The sequence below is a fragment of the Barbus barbus genome, assembly GCF_936440315.1.
Source record: "Barbus barbus genome assembly, chromosome: 25".
Classification (NCBI taxonomy): domain Eukaryota; kingdom Metazoa; phylum Chordata; class Actinopteri; order Cypriniformes; family Cyprinidae; genus Barbus; species Barbus barbus.
This window is the reverse complement of record NC_136753.1, coordinates 506439-522977: the sequence shown is the minus strand read 5'-3', so window position 1 is coordinate 522977 and position 16539 is coordinate 506439. Positions and strand designations below refer to the sequence as shown.

General features: G+C 38.9%; 2 protein-coding genes across 2 annotated transcripts in view; one reads left to right on the top strand and one right to left on the bottom strand.

The window, feature by feature from the left end:
• Positions 1-11156: 11156 nt before the first annotated feature.
• On the top strand, positions 11157-12479 carry LOC306844761 (somatostatin receptor type 5-like; the record flags this gene model as incomplete). Its single annotated transcript, XM_079377140.1, has 1 exon — positions 11157-12479. One exon carries the CDS (start codon positions 11157-11159, stop codon positions 12477-12479), a length of 1323 nt encoding a protein of 440 aa, XP_079233266.1.
• A 2897-nt stretch (positions 12480-15376) lies between these two features.
• LOC306844760 (protein CutA homolog) overlaps positions 15377-16539 on the bottom strand; it is a gene marked incomplete at its 5' end in the record, with an annotated part of 5981 nt that continues 4818 nt past the window's right edge. Inside the window, 2 exons of the mRNA XM_079377139.1 lie at positions 15377-15652; positions 15866-15915. Coding sequence (XP_079233265.1) covers positions 15553-15652; positions 15866-15915 — 150 coding nt within the window. The 3' untranslated portion in view covers positions 15377-15552. The remainder of the gene's footprint in view (positions 15653-15865; positions 15916-16539) is intronic.

Below are 16539 nucleotides of genomic sequence, written 5' to 3'. Positions count from 1 at the left end.
TTTAAATTGTCTAAACAGATTAACTTCTGATTCGAGTTACAAAATTTGCCAGGTTTATGTGATTTAATGACCGGAGTTGCAGAAGAGGTTAGTGAGTGTTAACTTAAAATAATGCTTATGGTCATTAATAAACAGTGTGTTTGAAGGTCTATTTGCATTGTAAGTTCATTATTTATAACAGAATTGTGCTTGTTTTTGGATGATTTTCTGTGGTAATCGACAGCATGATCTAACCTGAAGGATTCATTTAAAAACCAGTTGCATAAAATTAGTTTTTCTGTTTATATGAGTGAAAAGGCAAACACATCTGCATGTGAATGTAGAATCACATTATTATCCATTCTACAGTAGATGCACTTAATTCCTTCTCAAATGTGCTGAATTCTCACATGAGGATGAGATGTTTTATGCTTAGATGAAATAATAATTATTGTGCGGTGATGAATGGTCGTTGAACGCGCTGGCATTTCACCCGTGTGCGGCGCAGCTGTTTGTGACGGTTTCTGGTGAAAGGCTTTTTCAATGGCAGCAGACTGACTGAGATCAGAATGGCTGGAGCTTTTGTTCCCAGAGGTGCCATTAATCCACATTAACCTGCACAGCTGTTCACACTGCAGCCGCTCGATTCACTTTGAGCGATGAAGGAGGAATGGCAGCAATAAAGCTTTAACCTCTGACGCTCTCGCTCCTGTTGACCCTCCATCGGCTCTCAATCTCCATTCAGTTCAACAGTAGAAACTTGATAAAGCTCATGTTTCTGCCATTCTTCATTATCACAAACATATACACATGCATTCATCATTTTAAAGTTAAAGGGATAGTTCATCCAAAAATGAAAACTCTGACATCATTTAATCATTTATTAAGTTTCTTTCAGCTGTTAAACACAGAAGAGGATATTTTGAAGAATGTTGGTTGCTGGTAGCCATTGACTTACATAGCACAGGAAAAATACAATGAAAATCATTGGGGACCCTTACGTAACAAAAATATATGGGAATATACTGCAAAATATAATGTGATATATTACATAATACATTTCCATAAACAGGAAAGCAGTGCTTACATTTTTCAATATACAGCAATATATGCATTGACAATATATGGCTCTATATTGACACATACGAATATATTTAGAAATGAAGACAAAAGTACATCTAATACTCGCAAAGTTTGATCCTTTATTGAGTATATATTGCACATACATATTACCATATAAATGTGAATGTATGTATGCTGTTAAAAAAATTTAATTAAGTGTTTTGTTATTGAGTTTTGCTCAATAATAGTATGATCAAGTGTGCCTATGCTGTATATTTTAAAATATGAAACATGGACACCTGTGTGAAAAAGTGTTGGCCCCCGTCCTGATTTAGTTTTGTTTTTTGCATGTTTGTCACACTTTAATGTTTCAGATCATCAAACAAATGTAAATATTAATCAAAGATAACACAAGTAAACACAACATGCAGTTTTTAAATGAAGTTTTTTATTATGAAGGGAAAACAAAATCCAAACCCACATGGCCCTGTGTGAAAAAGTGCTTGCCCCTAAACCTAATAACTGGGTGGGCCACCCTTAGCAGCAACAACTGCAATCAAGCGTTTGTGATAACTTGCAACGAGTCTGTTACAGCGCTGTGGAGGAATTGTGGCCCACTCATCTTGGCAGAATTGTTGTAATTCAGCCACATTGGAGGGTTTTCGAGCATGAACCGCCTTTTTAAGGTCATGCCACAGCATCTCAATAGGATTCAGGTCAGGACTTTGACTAGGCCACTCCAAAGTCTTCATTTTGTTTTTCTTCAGCCATTCAGAGGTGGATTTGCTGGTGTGTTTTGGATCATTGTCCTGCTGCAGAACCCAAGTTCGCTTCAGCTTGAGGTCACGAACAGATGGCCGGACATTGTCCTTCAGGATTTTTTGGTAGACAGCTGAATTCATGGTTCATTTATCACAGCAAGTCTTCCAGGTCCTGAAGCAGCAAAACAGCCCCAGACCATTACACTACCACCACCATATTTTACTGTTGCTATGATGTTCGTTTTCTGAAATGCTGTGTTACTTTTACGCCAGATGTAATGGGACACACACCTTCCAAAAAGTTCAGCTTTTGTCTCGTCAGTCCACAGAGTATTTTCCCAAAAGTCTTGGGGATCATCAAGATGTTTTCTGGCTAAACTGAGACGAGTCTTTATGTTCTTTTTGCTCAGCAGCGGTTTTCGTCTTGGAACTCTGCCATGCAGGCCATTTTTGCCCAGTCTCTTTCTTATGGTGGAGTCATGAACACTGACCTTAACTGAGGCAAGTGAGGCCTGCAGTTCTTTAGATGTTGTTGTGGGGTCTTTTGTGACCTCTTGGATGAGTCGTTGCTGCGCTCTTGGGGTAATTTTGGTCGGCCGGCCACTCCTGGGAAGGTTCACCACTGTTCCATGTTTTCTCCATTTGTGGATAATGGCTCTCACTGTGGTTCGCTGGAGTCCCAAAGCTTTAGAAATGGCTTTATAACATTTTCCAGACTGATAGATCTCAATTACACTTTTTCATACAGGGGCATGTGGGTTTGGATTTTGTTTTCCCTTCATTTAAAAACGGCATGTTGTGTTTACTTGTGTTATCTTTGATTAATATTTAAATTAGTTTGATGATCTGAAACATTAAAGTGTGACAAACATGCAAAAAAATAATAATAAATCAGGAAGGGGGCCAACACTTTTTCACACCACTGTATAGATATATATAAATTTAGACATAAGAAATATATATTTCCATATATGTGTTTATACTGCATTAGTATCTAAATATATGTTCAATATATTTATACGCATGCCATTCGATATCTCATCACATATACATCTATATATTATAAAGTGTATTACTGAATATAAAATTGCATACATTGTGATATATAAGTAAATATATTGTCACATATTTTTCAATATGTAAAAGCGGCAATTCCTTATATATTATATACATATATATTTACACTATTACTCTGTATATTTCCTAATATACAGTTATATCATTTAATATGTTGATTGTTTATATATTAGGATATATATTCTCTTTGCGTAAGGTGACCAGAAGGTTCAACACAGAACTCAAACAGCTTTGAAACATGAAGACGAGTAAATGATGACAAAATGTTCATTTTGGGGTGAACTGCGCTTTTAACATGACATGGTCAATCAGGATGTTAAATGAGAATAAATGATGGGAGTTGATTTTCTCCGTGATGAGCTGATAGTAAAAGTCTCTTTAAATCAAGCCGGTTGATCAATAAGAGCGATCGACGACGTCAGCTGAAGGAAAGCCCGAGGGAATGATTCTAAAGGCATTTATTTATTCAGAATGACGTCACTGATTGATCATCATCAATAAGAGCAGAAACATAAATTAAACGAGTGAATAGTTGATTTAATGTTGACTTTTAACACTCATTGAAATAATAGCTGTTGTTTAATGCTAGACATAAGTTTGAAACGATGTTGAAACCACATTTAATGCTAAATATTGTAAGAAATATAGTATTTGAATTCGTACAGAAATGAATTGGCCCTGTTGGAAAGTAATCCACATCACAGAGGATCTCACCTGGACCACCAACACCATGTCACTCTCCAAAAAGGCACAACAGCGCCTACACTTTCTCCGCCGGCTGAAAAGAGCAAGTCTCCCTCCACCCATCCTCACCACATTCTACAGAGGCACCATTGAGAGTGTGCTGACCAGCTGCATCACTGTCTGGTACGGGAACTGCAGTGCTGCTGACCGCAAGACCCTCCAGCGGACAGTGAACACAGCTGCAAAGATCATCGGTGCCCCTCTCCCCTCCATCCTGGCATCTTCCTTACACGATGCTCCAGCAAAACCAACAGCATCATGAAGGACTCCACCCATCCCTACCACAGTCTCTTCCAGCTCCTACCATCAGGAAGACGGTACCGGAGCATCAGAGCCCGCTCCGCCGGACTGCTCAACAGCTTTTTCCCCCAGGCTGTGAGAGCCCTGAACTCAAACCACCCCGCCCCCCTCTGAAACCCCATGCAAACCCCTACCTCCTGAACATGGACCACCCCCCACCCCAAACCTTACCACACCAAAGAAAAACTGTATGGAACTTTAATTATTTTTTTAAATTTATTTTATTCTTATTTTTCTTTACACTATGGACACTCTCCTCTATGTGCACTATGGACACTTTACACTATGGACACTCACACTCTCCTCTATGTGCACTATGGACACTTTACACCTTACACTATGTGCACTATGGACACTTTACACACACTGCTGCGTGTGCACAATCTCACAAAAGACTCAGCAATATATGTATGTTTACATGCTCATGCACTACAAATCATCCTGCACTGTTCCCCAACCAGCTGCTGACTCAAATGTCTCTCTTTGCACATGTACAGTATTTGTGAAGCATTCGTATAGTTTGTATTTTTTATCTTCTATTTTTTAGTTTGTATAGGGTAATATTTATGTGAAGCATTCATATAGTTGTATTTTTTATCCTTTTTAGTTTGTATAGGGTAAATACTTATATATAGTATACTTATAGTTAAATCTGTTAGTAGTGTATAGGTTTATAGTGTTTTTTACTTCATTGTTGTATGTCTGTATTTATGTAGCACCGTGGTCCTGCGAGACACGACATTTCGTTCCACTGTATGTCCCCACATGTAGCAGAATGACAATAAAGCTCAACTTGAACTTGAACTTGAACTAATGCATTGAACCACAAGAGTTCTCATTAAGAGACACGTAGTTAAGCGTGTAATGAGCGTCTGTGTTTCAGATTGAGTTGATCTGTGGAATCAGAGTCTCAGTGCTGCATGGATTTAACGAGTTTTTCTTCTTAATGAGTCTGTATGTTAGACGTCTCACACCTTCCTACATTTAACCCTTCACTTTCCCCGGGAGATTCGTTAGTCTCTTCATTTACACCTCTGTTTGTGTCTCTACATTAATATCTTCTGTTGGATCATTTGTTTTGTCTGGATTTATGCAGCTGGTCTCAGATCTGTGAATCCTCAGATCCTCATATTTGCATCTCATCACAGGTCTATCACAGTTTTACTCGCCTCATTTAGTGTATCAGTGCAAAACTCTGTTTATTCTGGTTAAGAACCCCCTACTACTTGAACAAAAGAAGTCGCCAAGGCTGCATTTGTTTGAGCAAAAATACAGTAAAACTTGTGAAATATTATTTCAGTTTAAAACATTGGATCAACGTTATGAAGAGATGTTGGTTTGAGATCACTTTTGTTAAAACATTTAAAATACAATTGAAATGTCAACATAAAATACTGCTGTCATCAGTGGCCTGTAGCACGAAGAGAGATGAACAAACTCAGAGTTGCAGAGTAAGTTTTGAGTTGACAAAACCCGATAAAGCCAACCTGGTTTAGATCAGGTTCAGCAGGCTCACAAAGCTCGATATAAATGCTCTCTGTCAACTCAGAGTTTGAAGCAGAGTTTGTGATTAACTCTGGAGCGCATGCAGCAAACAGCCAATCACACGGAGCGAGGAGAGCATCGGCAAAGTGTTTCAGGAGTCATTTCAGGAGGAGTACACCCATCTAATCCTCCAATTAATATCCGAGTATAAAACAGCCTCTTCCACTTCCGTTGTTAGTTCTTTCAGCAGCCCTCCACCTCCCCATCTCCTCCTTTATGCATATTTATTTAATGTATCCTTCTGTCTATAGGGGGCTATCGGAGCCCTCCACTGCAGACATCAAGCCAAATCCGTTTACCACTAACGCTAAGATTATATGGGCACACGAACTCGTGAAGCGTCATTTGGATTCACTTCTCGCGAGAGTCACCGCAGTTCACTTTTCTGCTGGAGATTAAGAGATGTCGTTGTAATAAATGTAATAAATTTAAATGCATTTACAAGGCAGCATTAAACACTTCTGCTGCAGCAAATATTTGGCAGCAGAAAGAAAATATATGACTATGCAAAGGAATAAACTGCATTTAATTATTTATATAGTTTCATACAGAGCTCAAAAGGAAAACATATAAGTTTATTCAAGTTTATTCATATCATAATTTTCACATGCGTTTTTCCGTTTTTTCGCATTCCCCATCCTTTCCTAACAAATGCATGCTACGGATGCCAAAACGCAGAAAATCGAACCTGATCCGAATATTTTTTAACGGACAAAAGTTTCGGAGGCGGTGTGCAAACGTGATTCACACAACATTAAATAAAATTTCAGACTCAATGTGCAATGACCTTAAATGTGAACTTTCCTGTGTAAGAACTGAAACCGGCTTCGTGCTTCAGGCCAAAGGTGTATTTTTTTGTGATTGTGTTTCAGTGGAAACTGAATGGAGATCAGTCACATTCATCAAATTTAATACAGATTCGGGAATATGAAGGATAGCATCAAATACCAGATCATGGCGACTACAACTCAATGTATAATCTATGTCACCACAATCACGAAGGTGCTTCTCATGTTTTTAATTGTCCATACTCTTCTGTTTTCATCACTTACTAAAGGACAGAAGGCAAAGTGCCTTGCAAGCATTGAGTAATAGATGCAATGCGTGGGCTATGTGTAAAGCATGATATTCTTGCTGACGTTCATCTCACTTGCACTACAAGAAATCTGTTAAATATAGTCAGAAATTTTATCAGAAAATTCCTAATTAATATTACTAAAGCAAAATGCACTTTTTAAGAATTTAGAAAAATTGATGGTTTATTCAAATACTTCAATAACTTTATTTAATTTATCTTATTAGATTCAGTAACAATAAATCAAATGCAAATAACAAGCATGCAAAACAAAGGAACAGAGAAATATTATGATGGATGCACCATTGTTTGAAACCCAGAGTCAGGCGGTTCAACAAACAAGACTACTGTATAGGATGCACCTGTGTTTTCTTTCTAATAAGGAAGCATGAGTTATATTACTGAGAAGTGCACATGCAGAACCAAAATGGGTGTTTGCCAATAAGTGCACATTTTCAAGCTCCAACTGGTGTTTTTCAATCATTTTTAAATAGACTTACTAAAATCATGAAGGCCCAGCCTGAAACCAAGCCCCATGGATGAGAGCAGATCGGCTAAATCAATGGAAAATGCCCATCGTGTTTTGACACACGCCACTGATTGAGACACAGCCACTGTTGTTCTGCAGAGACACATGTCTGCATGACCTTGTGCTCATCAACTACAAATCACTGTTAGTTCAGTCTCACTGTCGACTTTCATCAAAATCAATGTTGATCCAACATAAACATATTAAACATTGAAATGTCAATCTCAGCCAAAATGATGGTTTGATCAAAACTCAACACTGTATCAGTGTCACCATGCTATCTGGGAAACACCTGCTACGAGGTTATTGAGGCTAATGTCACGCTGTAAAGCGTCTCGTCTCTTTAGTGTTGAGCTCTTCCACTGACAGTCATTGTGCTCAGATAATGAACAGGTCTAATCTCACTCTCAATGTGTGTGTGTGTGCGTGTGTGTGTGTGTGTGTGTGTGTGTGTGTGCGTGTGTGTTCATCCTCTTTTGTCTTTTATGGTCTTTCAGACACTGACCAGGCCGTTTCCATGGTGACAAGATGCCCTTCCCTTCACTTGTACTGAACTCTGTGTGTGTGTGTGTGTGTGTGTGTGTGTGTGTGTGTGTCCTGATCTTTGTATTGCACCATAAATCTTATTCACCAAGATTCACATTCCTGCACACATGATGATGATGATGATGATGATAATGATGATGATGAAGGTGTTTGCATAGTTTACTGCCGCTGATGTCTCTTTGTGGACACAAACACTAGATGTTTTTCTCTATTGTGTGCGTGTGTGTGTGTGTGTGTGTGTGGTAATCGCCTTTAATGCGCGTCATCAAACGAGGTCTTTAACATCTCTGCGTCTCTTTTAGTTGTAAATGTCAGTAGAGAAAATAATGTACAGAACTCTAGAGTAAATTATCGGAAGAGCGTTTAGATCATAATGGATGGAGGAGGTGAAGCTGGGTGACTTTTTATCTGCAGAAAGAGGAAAACACAGTCTGACGCATAAAAGAGCCACAAAAACACACAGGAGGGATGATTAACATCGCCAGTCCTTATGCAATCCCTGATTTACACAATAATTCACACAATGAGTCTTTTCATAGTCTTATAGTCTTGTGCTGAAAATCCTTTCCTTAATCTGTTGTTCCCAACAAATGTCTCAGTTGTGATCAAAAAAGTGTTAATTGTGGTGAATTTTGGCAATGTTGACTCAAAGGTGCATAAATTCAGACCAGCTACAATCAATATCTTCCAGAAACATCTGTAATTATGTCGAAATTATGACTTTAAAAGTTGAAACTGACATACTAAGTAATAATTGTCAAAAAAATAATTTAAATTGACTCTGAGATAAAGTCATTATGAGAAATTCAAAATTTACATATGAGATAATCTCATAATTAAGAGATTCACATTTTGACACAAGATCATAATTGTGCAATAAAAAGTCAAAATTATGAATTTAAAAGTTATTAACATACTGAGTTGGAATGATTACAGTCATAATTATGAGACAGAGATGAAAAGTCAAATTTGAAATAAAACATTATGATTATGAGATTAAAAAGTAAAAATTACGACTTTAAAAGATGAAACTGCCAAGTCTGTCAAGTTAAAAACATTGAAATTATGACAAAAAGTCATGCGATAAAGTCAAAATTATGACATACTAAGTTTGAAATTATGATATAGTCCATTTTTGCCTTTTCATCTCAATTTCTACTTGTTGTCATCATTTTGACTTTTAAAGTAATCATTTTATATGTTTGTCTCATAATTATGTTTACTTAGTATGTCAAAATTATGACATTTAAAGTTGTATTTTGTTAGTATAATTAAGTCATTTAAATAATTTTGACTTTTCATCTCATAATTATGGCTTACCAAAGCATGAATTTGTTTTTTTGTTGTTGTTTTTTTTGTGGTGGACATGGATTTCCATTCGTTTGGGAGTTTTTGTTTGGGCAAACAATTTTTCAATGCAGATTGTTCTCATATTCAGGTTGGTCACGGCAATTCACTGGTGTTCAAAGTGACTATTGAGAATAGACCATTTACTTTTTGCCCAGAAATTTCACTAATGTGACACAGTCCACAGATATTTATTCTAGCCAGTGACCAATAAAGCATAAGATGTTTGAGCCTTTCTCTGGGCTGGTCAATGAACTCATGTTTTCTATTATTAATGATCATTCAGACTTTTCTGGCAGTACTGTTTATTGAGACGCATGAGTGTGTCTCCAGAAGCAGCGCAGCTTCACAATAGACCAGAATAAGAGGCAAAATAATGACCCAGTGCTTTGATTTCTGCATCATAATTGGTGTCGCTCAGTCAGAGGATGAACTAGAAGCAGCCAATGACATCTATACTTCATCTATATATTAAATCTCAGACTGTGTGTTTTCTTCCTGTGCTCCTAATAAAGTGTTTTTAGCTGGAGCCACGCGCTCCTCGGGTCGGTCTGCGCCGCTGCCGCTGCTGTAGTGCACTAATTATCCCACATTAGTGTTCTAGCAGAGACGCAGCTCAGAAACAACATCAGCCAACACATCCTGACAGAACACACATAATCCAGCACCACTCTCTGTCCCTGCCGCTCATTTCCCACCCGGTCGGGGTCCAGGATCGCGTTCTTGTACCGCAGACGTGCTACTGCGCCGCTGTACTCGATTTATAACACAGGCTTCATGTTCATGTTTGAGTCAGTCGTTATATAGAAACAGCAATAATAAGACTAAACATTTAAGTCCACTTCAGTTCTAGTGTGTTCATTTGCTCACATGCATATCGCTCCAAACCAGAATGACAAAAGATCCACACATATTTACACAAATTTACATCACATGCAGGAAACGTGTTTGGCATCACTTTAATTTCTGTGCATCATATGACTTCAGGAGTCCTACTGTAGCACACACTGTAAACAGGTTGTAATTTTACAGAGGAATACTGTAAAAATGCTGGAGTAAAACCTGTTGATTGGTAGGCTATTCTCTAAGTTACCTTTCGAAATGCATTGCTTTAGATGCAATTTTTCTGTCAAATTTATGTTTTTTTGGAAAATATGCGTGGTTATTATTTATATAAATGGATTTATTTCTTTATATTTTCATTAATGTACATTAGTTTGTTTTCTGTTATTTCGTTGATGCATTATTTTAGTGTCGTATGTGTTACTCTGATGGTGTTTTGTGTGAGTATGACACTGTACACTATCTATGAGTATTGGCCATATTTTATTAACAGGCCACTTATGATTAACTTAATATTGTGACACCTGTATTATTATGGGGGTTATTAGTTAAGGTAGATAGTTGAACTAGATGTATGGAAGCTATAAAAAAAATAAAGGTAATTGTGACTTTCATCCTTCAATTCAGAGTTTACATCTCACAACTCAGACTTTTTCCTCAGAATTGCAAAATATAAAGTCAGAACTGTGATATAAAACCTTGCACCTATTTTATTATATGATGTAAACAAACAAAAACAACAACCGTGAAATGTAAACTCAGAATTTCAAGAGAATTGTGAGATATAAACTCACTTCTGAGTGTAAAAAGTCAAAATTGTGAAACTCGCAGTTAAGAGTTTATAACATGTAATTGCAAATATGAGGGAAAAAGTCTGAATTATGAGATAAAAAGTCATATTACTTTTTGATATTTTTATTCTGTGACAGAAACAAGAGTCCATAAAACTGTTATATCACCAGCCACCAATATGACATCATAAACCTTGGTGAATTTTTGGTAATGGTACAAAAGCTGTCACTGGCTCAGTATCCTTTCAAACAGTACTAATATATGTACCTGTAAACTACTAATATGCAATACTGATAAATAAGGTACAAAAAGGCGTATCTTTTAAAAGAGAAAGTACCAGGGGTTTTTTTAGTGTATGCACTACTGTGAGGATGTTTCATTGTATGCTGATGTTTTATGGAAAAAAATATACATTTTGCCAGGATAATTTTTGGGTTTAATTATTTCTTTAAATCTGTCTGTCTTTGTAGACCCATTGAGTAACCAGTATTCTGTCTCACTCATAGATCAGATGGGCATCAGTTGATCGCTGAAAGGCTCAATCTCTCTTAAACCCATGGAGGTACATCAACACCTTTCACCTCCCTCCACCGCAGAAGCTCCAGTCTGGACTAATGCCTCCCCCTCATCTGTGATTCTCAACCAAACCTTCCCTCCTCCGTTTCTCCTTCCGACGGAAAACTGGACTGATAGCCTAACTCCAGATTACGCGCCAGGAGTCGCTGGGATCCTCATCCCTCTCATCTACATAGCTGTGTGCATCATAGGCCTGATCGGAAACACTCTGGTCATCCACATCGTGCTGCGATATTCCCAGGCGGAATCGGTGACCAATATCTACATCCTGAATCTGGCCATCGCAGACGAGCTCTTCATGCTGGGCCTGCCGTTCCTCGCCGTTCAGAACGGTTTGCTCTCATGGCCTTTCGGATCGCTGATGTGTCGCCTGGTCATGACCGTAGACGCCATCAACCAGTTCACTAGCATCTTCTGTCTGACGGTGATGAGCATCGACCGCTATCTGGCCGTGGTGCATCCGCTCCGCTCCTCTAGGTGGCGCCAACCACGTGTGGCCAAAACGGTGAACGCCACCGTATGGGCCGTTTCTTTCATTGTGGTTTTGCCTGTGGTTGTGTTCGCTGGAGTTCTGCAGGACGATGGGAACTGCAGCATTGTGTGGCCCGAGCCGGCAGAGGTTTGGAAAACGGCGTTTATCGTATATACCGCGACCGTTGGGTTCTTCGGTCCTCTGACAGTCATCTGTCTCTGCTACCTGCTGATCGTGGTTAAAGTGCGCAGCTCCGGACGAAGAGTCCGCGCCACGTCGATCCGCCGCCGGAAGTCTGAGCGCAAGATCACGCGAATGGTGGTGATCGTCGTGGCTGTGTTCGTCTTCTGCTGGCTGCCGTTTTACGTCTTAAACATCGTGAATCTGCTGGTTCTCCTGCCAGGCGAGTTCAGAGGGCTGTATTACTTCGTCGTCGTTCTTTCGTACGCCAACAGTTGCGCCAATCCCATTCTGTACGGTTTTCTGTCTGATAACTTTAAAAGAGGTTTCCGGAAAGCCTTGTGCAGATCCTCCAGGCGCGTGGAAAACCAGGATCAGCAGCAGGGGACGGGAATGGTTGCATTACCGCTAGAGGAGATCCGAAGAGAACATCTGAATGTAGAAGAACACAACACAGACCGAGAGATGACAAAGCTCCGGAACGGGCGTCACGAGGACGGCGTTGTGGGAGGAATAGATGGGCAGTGTGAGCACTCTATCAGCCCGACCTCTGACCCCACATCTGTCCGTAATGGAGCGCGGCGGACACACAAACACCTGCCGGAGAACAGTGATGATAAACGCTCGGTCCTGGAGATCAGCTGCTTGTAATGTGAAATGTGAATGTTCATTTATGACTATTAAATTCACCACCCATTCAACTCTGCCAACTGTGACCATTCAGGAAACTCAACCTTTGCTCCTGTTCTTTATTTGTATGTCCATCTGTGCTGAAACTGATTGTGTTTACATGTACACCAATAATGTGATTTCCAACAGAGTTAGAACTTAATCGATGTTTACATCACACAAGCAAGCCTCTTCACTCCTGTCATTATTCTGATTGTTCACTAAGAAGTGTGCTTATTTTTACTGCCATTATTGTTCTCTCTTTTGCATAAGAATCTTGAGTCAAGAAGTTCCAGATGCCAAAATCATGACTTTATTTGTAGAAACAAGAAAGTCGAGAAGCCTTTAGATCCTCTAACAATTGCATTTGCTATTTTTTTTCATAAAGTATTTTCAAACCTGTATAGCAAAACCTGTGAGTAACCAAATCACATATCAACTCCCTAGCAACCACCTGAACACATAAACAACCACATAGCAACTCCCTAGCAACCACGTGAACACCTAGACAACTATATAGCAACTCCTTAGCAACCACCTGAACACATAAACAACCACATAGCAACTCCCTAGCAACAACCTGAACACCTAGAAGACCACATAGCAACTCCTTAGCAACCACCTGAACACATAGACAACCAAAAAGCAACTTCCTAGTAACCACTTGAACACCAAAAAAACTACATGGCAACCACCTGAACACAGAGAACCACATAGAAACTCCTTAGCAACCACCTGAACACCTAGACAACTGCATAGCAACTCCTTAGCAACCACGTGAACGCGTAAACAACTACATTGCAACTCCCTAGCAATCACCTAAACACATAGACAACCAAATAACAACTCCTTAGTAACCGCATGAACACCTAAACAACTACATAGCAACCACCTGAACACCTAGACAACTGCACAGCAACTCCTTAGCAACCACCTGAACACATAAACAACTACATAGCAACTCCCTAGCAACCACCTAAACACATAGACAGCCAAATAGCAACTCCTTGGTAACCACATGAACACCACAACCACCTAAAAAATCGCCCTCCATTTATTTGCTGCAGTTATTAAACTCTTTGGCTTTTCTTTAATGGTAGTGCCCCAACTGGTCTATTTTTAAAAAAAAGAATAAAAATAGTTTATTAAAATCATATATGGAGAGCATACAGCATGTAAACCAAAGAGAGCAGCTGAATATCGGACCGTTTGGTGACTGGTGCAGTTTTGTCTTTATTGTTTTCTTCATATCATTGAATTGCTGAAGTGAAACATACAGTGCAGATGATAAAGGCCTGAAACATAAATGAGGCCTACAGTCTCCTGATTTCATTCATACATTCCAGGCTATAAAAATGTACTATATGTATAAAAAAATATATCATATTATTGACATATCCCAATGCAGTAATGTGTTTACATGAAGTAAAGTTTAATCGCAATATTGCCTCAATCTCATGATAGTCACATTATTAGTGTGCATGTGCTGAAAACGTAGGTATTCATGGAGCAGGAAACTGGAAAACATCAGTATGTTTACATGCGCTAATTTCCGTCAATCCGAATGAATCTAATCTGATTCTGAAACCCTAAGCATTGCAATTTGATTCACGTATTCATTTACATGTGCATTATACATGCATTCTGAACAAAACACCAGTGCATGCACAATGAAACAGTTGATGCATTCAGAACTGGAGAAATCTCTGCGATAATGTGACTGGAGCTACCTCGAGTATTGTTGGTTTTGCCTTTTTGGGATTTTTTTTGTGTGCAAATATTTAGTAAATATTCAGTCTCCTCCACAGTTCATAAGACATAAAGCATATGCAAGCACGCATCTGTGCACTGTGCAACGTATTTCTGAATCTGATTAAGAAAATAGTTTCCAGTTTCGGGATTGTTTCAGGTGTACAACAGTCCTTTAAATCAGATCAGATCAAGCTCGGTTGAATCATTTGAGGTGTTTAATGTGTTTCAGTCCGATAAACAGATTATTGAGAGCTTGTAAATGTAGTTAGTGAATCAAGAACAGTGTTGGAAGAATTCCTGATGATTAGGATTGAGATCCTTTGAACAGATCAACATATATCTCTGTTCTTCAGCTGAAGGGCAGAAGCTGCAGCCGGTGACAGTGTGTGTGTGTGTGTGTTTGTGTTCACTGACATGTATGAGCTCAAAGGGAACCCAGAGCTGCTCTTCTCCTCACACAGATGCGCTGGATGAGATGCAGTGAAGCGTCTTACATGAAAAGCTATTGTTGATAGTTACTCTCCTGGAGAGCTGGCCTGTGATTGGTCACTGGTGTGCTTTATTATTTGTATATAATGGCTTTAGACTGTATAATTGACCACTGACACAGTCTGATCGTTTCCTCCATCGCTGTGCTTGTGCCACGTCTCTCATATCACCACAGTTTTTCTGCTCGCAGAATAAAATCAGTTACACTCCTAATCAATAATAATTCATCTGTTTATTGATTTGGTATGTACTAGTGCAGGGCTGTCCAAACTCGGTCCTGGAGGGCCGGTGTCCTGCAGAGTTTAGCTCAAAGCCTAATTAAACACACCTGAAGCAGCTAATCAAGCTCTTACTAAGCACACTAGATGCTTCCATGCAGGTGTGTTGAGGCAAGCTGGAGCTAAACTCTGCAGGACACCATAGTTTGGACAGCCCTGCACTAGTGTTTAAAGTGTGATCATGTATCAGGGTTTATTTTGCAGTAAGTCTCAACTGTCTAAATGTCACTACTGTATTATTTTTAGTGAGGTAAACAAAAGACTTGCTTTGACTCAAACACACCCAGAAACTGAAGATCCAGAGCAAACCACACTCTGTAACCTTCACGAGAAATACTGAGATAAATGAGACACAAACCTGCATTCTGCTGCCTGTAACCTTTTAATACAGATCAAACTGTGCAGACGCTGGATCTGTTATATCAAACTGTTCATTTGGAACTAAATCTTTAACATTCGCTTCCTGCAGTTGCAAAGTATATTGTATGGTTTATAAAAACAGAACTGAAATGATGAAAACATAATCTGATCCAGCTTCACTCGGGCACGATGTCTCCGATCCACTTGAGATACGGCGGGTTTCCCTGATCGATGGGTAAACTGATGACCTCGGCCACTTCATACGGATGATTTGACCTGCGGAGAAAACAACACACTCACCTTTACTCATTCAACACTCTGCTGTATTTGTAGATGAAAGCTGAAGCTAGCAGAACCAAACACAGCTGCAGAAATGATGACGGGTTTCGTCACTGATGTGTCTGGACAGATAGACTGTGATTATTCTGCTTCTGCATGTAGCAGAGAAATCCTTCAAATAAAACCAGAGAGTGTTTTTGCAGCTGATACCGGACATATTCAGCAAGAGCAGGGATCGTTGAACTTCTCGTCTTAATCATCTAGAAGAAAAAAACATAAAAACACAAGTTCTTCAATAATATGTATTTATCACACCATGATACAAGCTCTAAAAATACACATGTGTACATGAATACATATAAATGAATGCAATTTTCCACCATTGTTGTGTTGCCATATATTTAATTTATCTAAATGAACAGGATTCTTCTCTTTTGTGTGCATTGTTTTCTGAAGATTGTCTAGTGAGACAAATGTCTTCAGATGTAGATCCTGATTGCAGAAACAGATCTGCACATTCATTATGTCTCCCTTATACAAGGATTTTAGAAATATATTTCATCATTTATGGCAGAATAAAAAAAATTACGTTATACTGAAGGGGACACAATACATAAGCATGTTCTCTAAACGTAAATATCTAGGGTGAGCAACACTTTTGAAAATACAACTTCCAACTGATCTCCATTACTTTTTAATGCATTTTACAAAAAAATAAAAGTAAAATAAAAAATATGAGTAATGGTGCTAGAACTGCACCTTCTGATCAAACTGCAATAAAATGCTGTTCTTTCTCAGTATTTTTGTCTTGTTTTCTAGAGCAAAGGTCTAAAGATTCTCAAATCAACTGGAGTAGCAAAATGACAGAAGATTGTTTTGTCAAA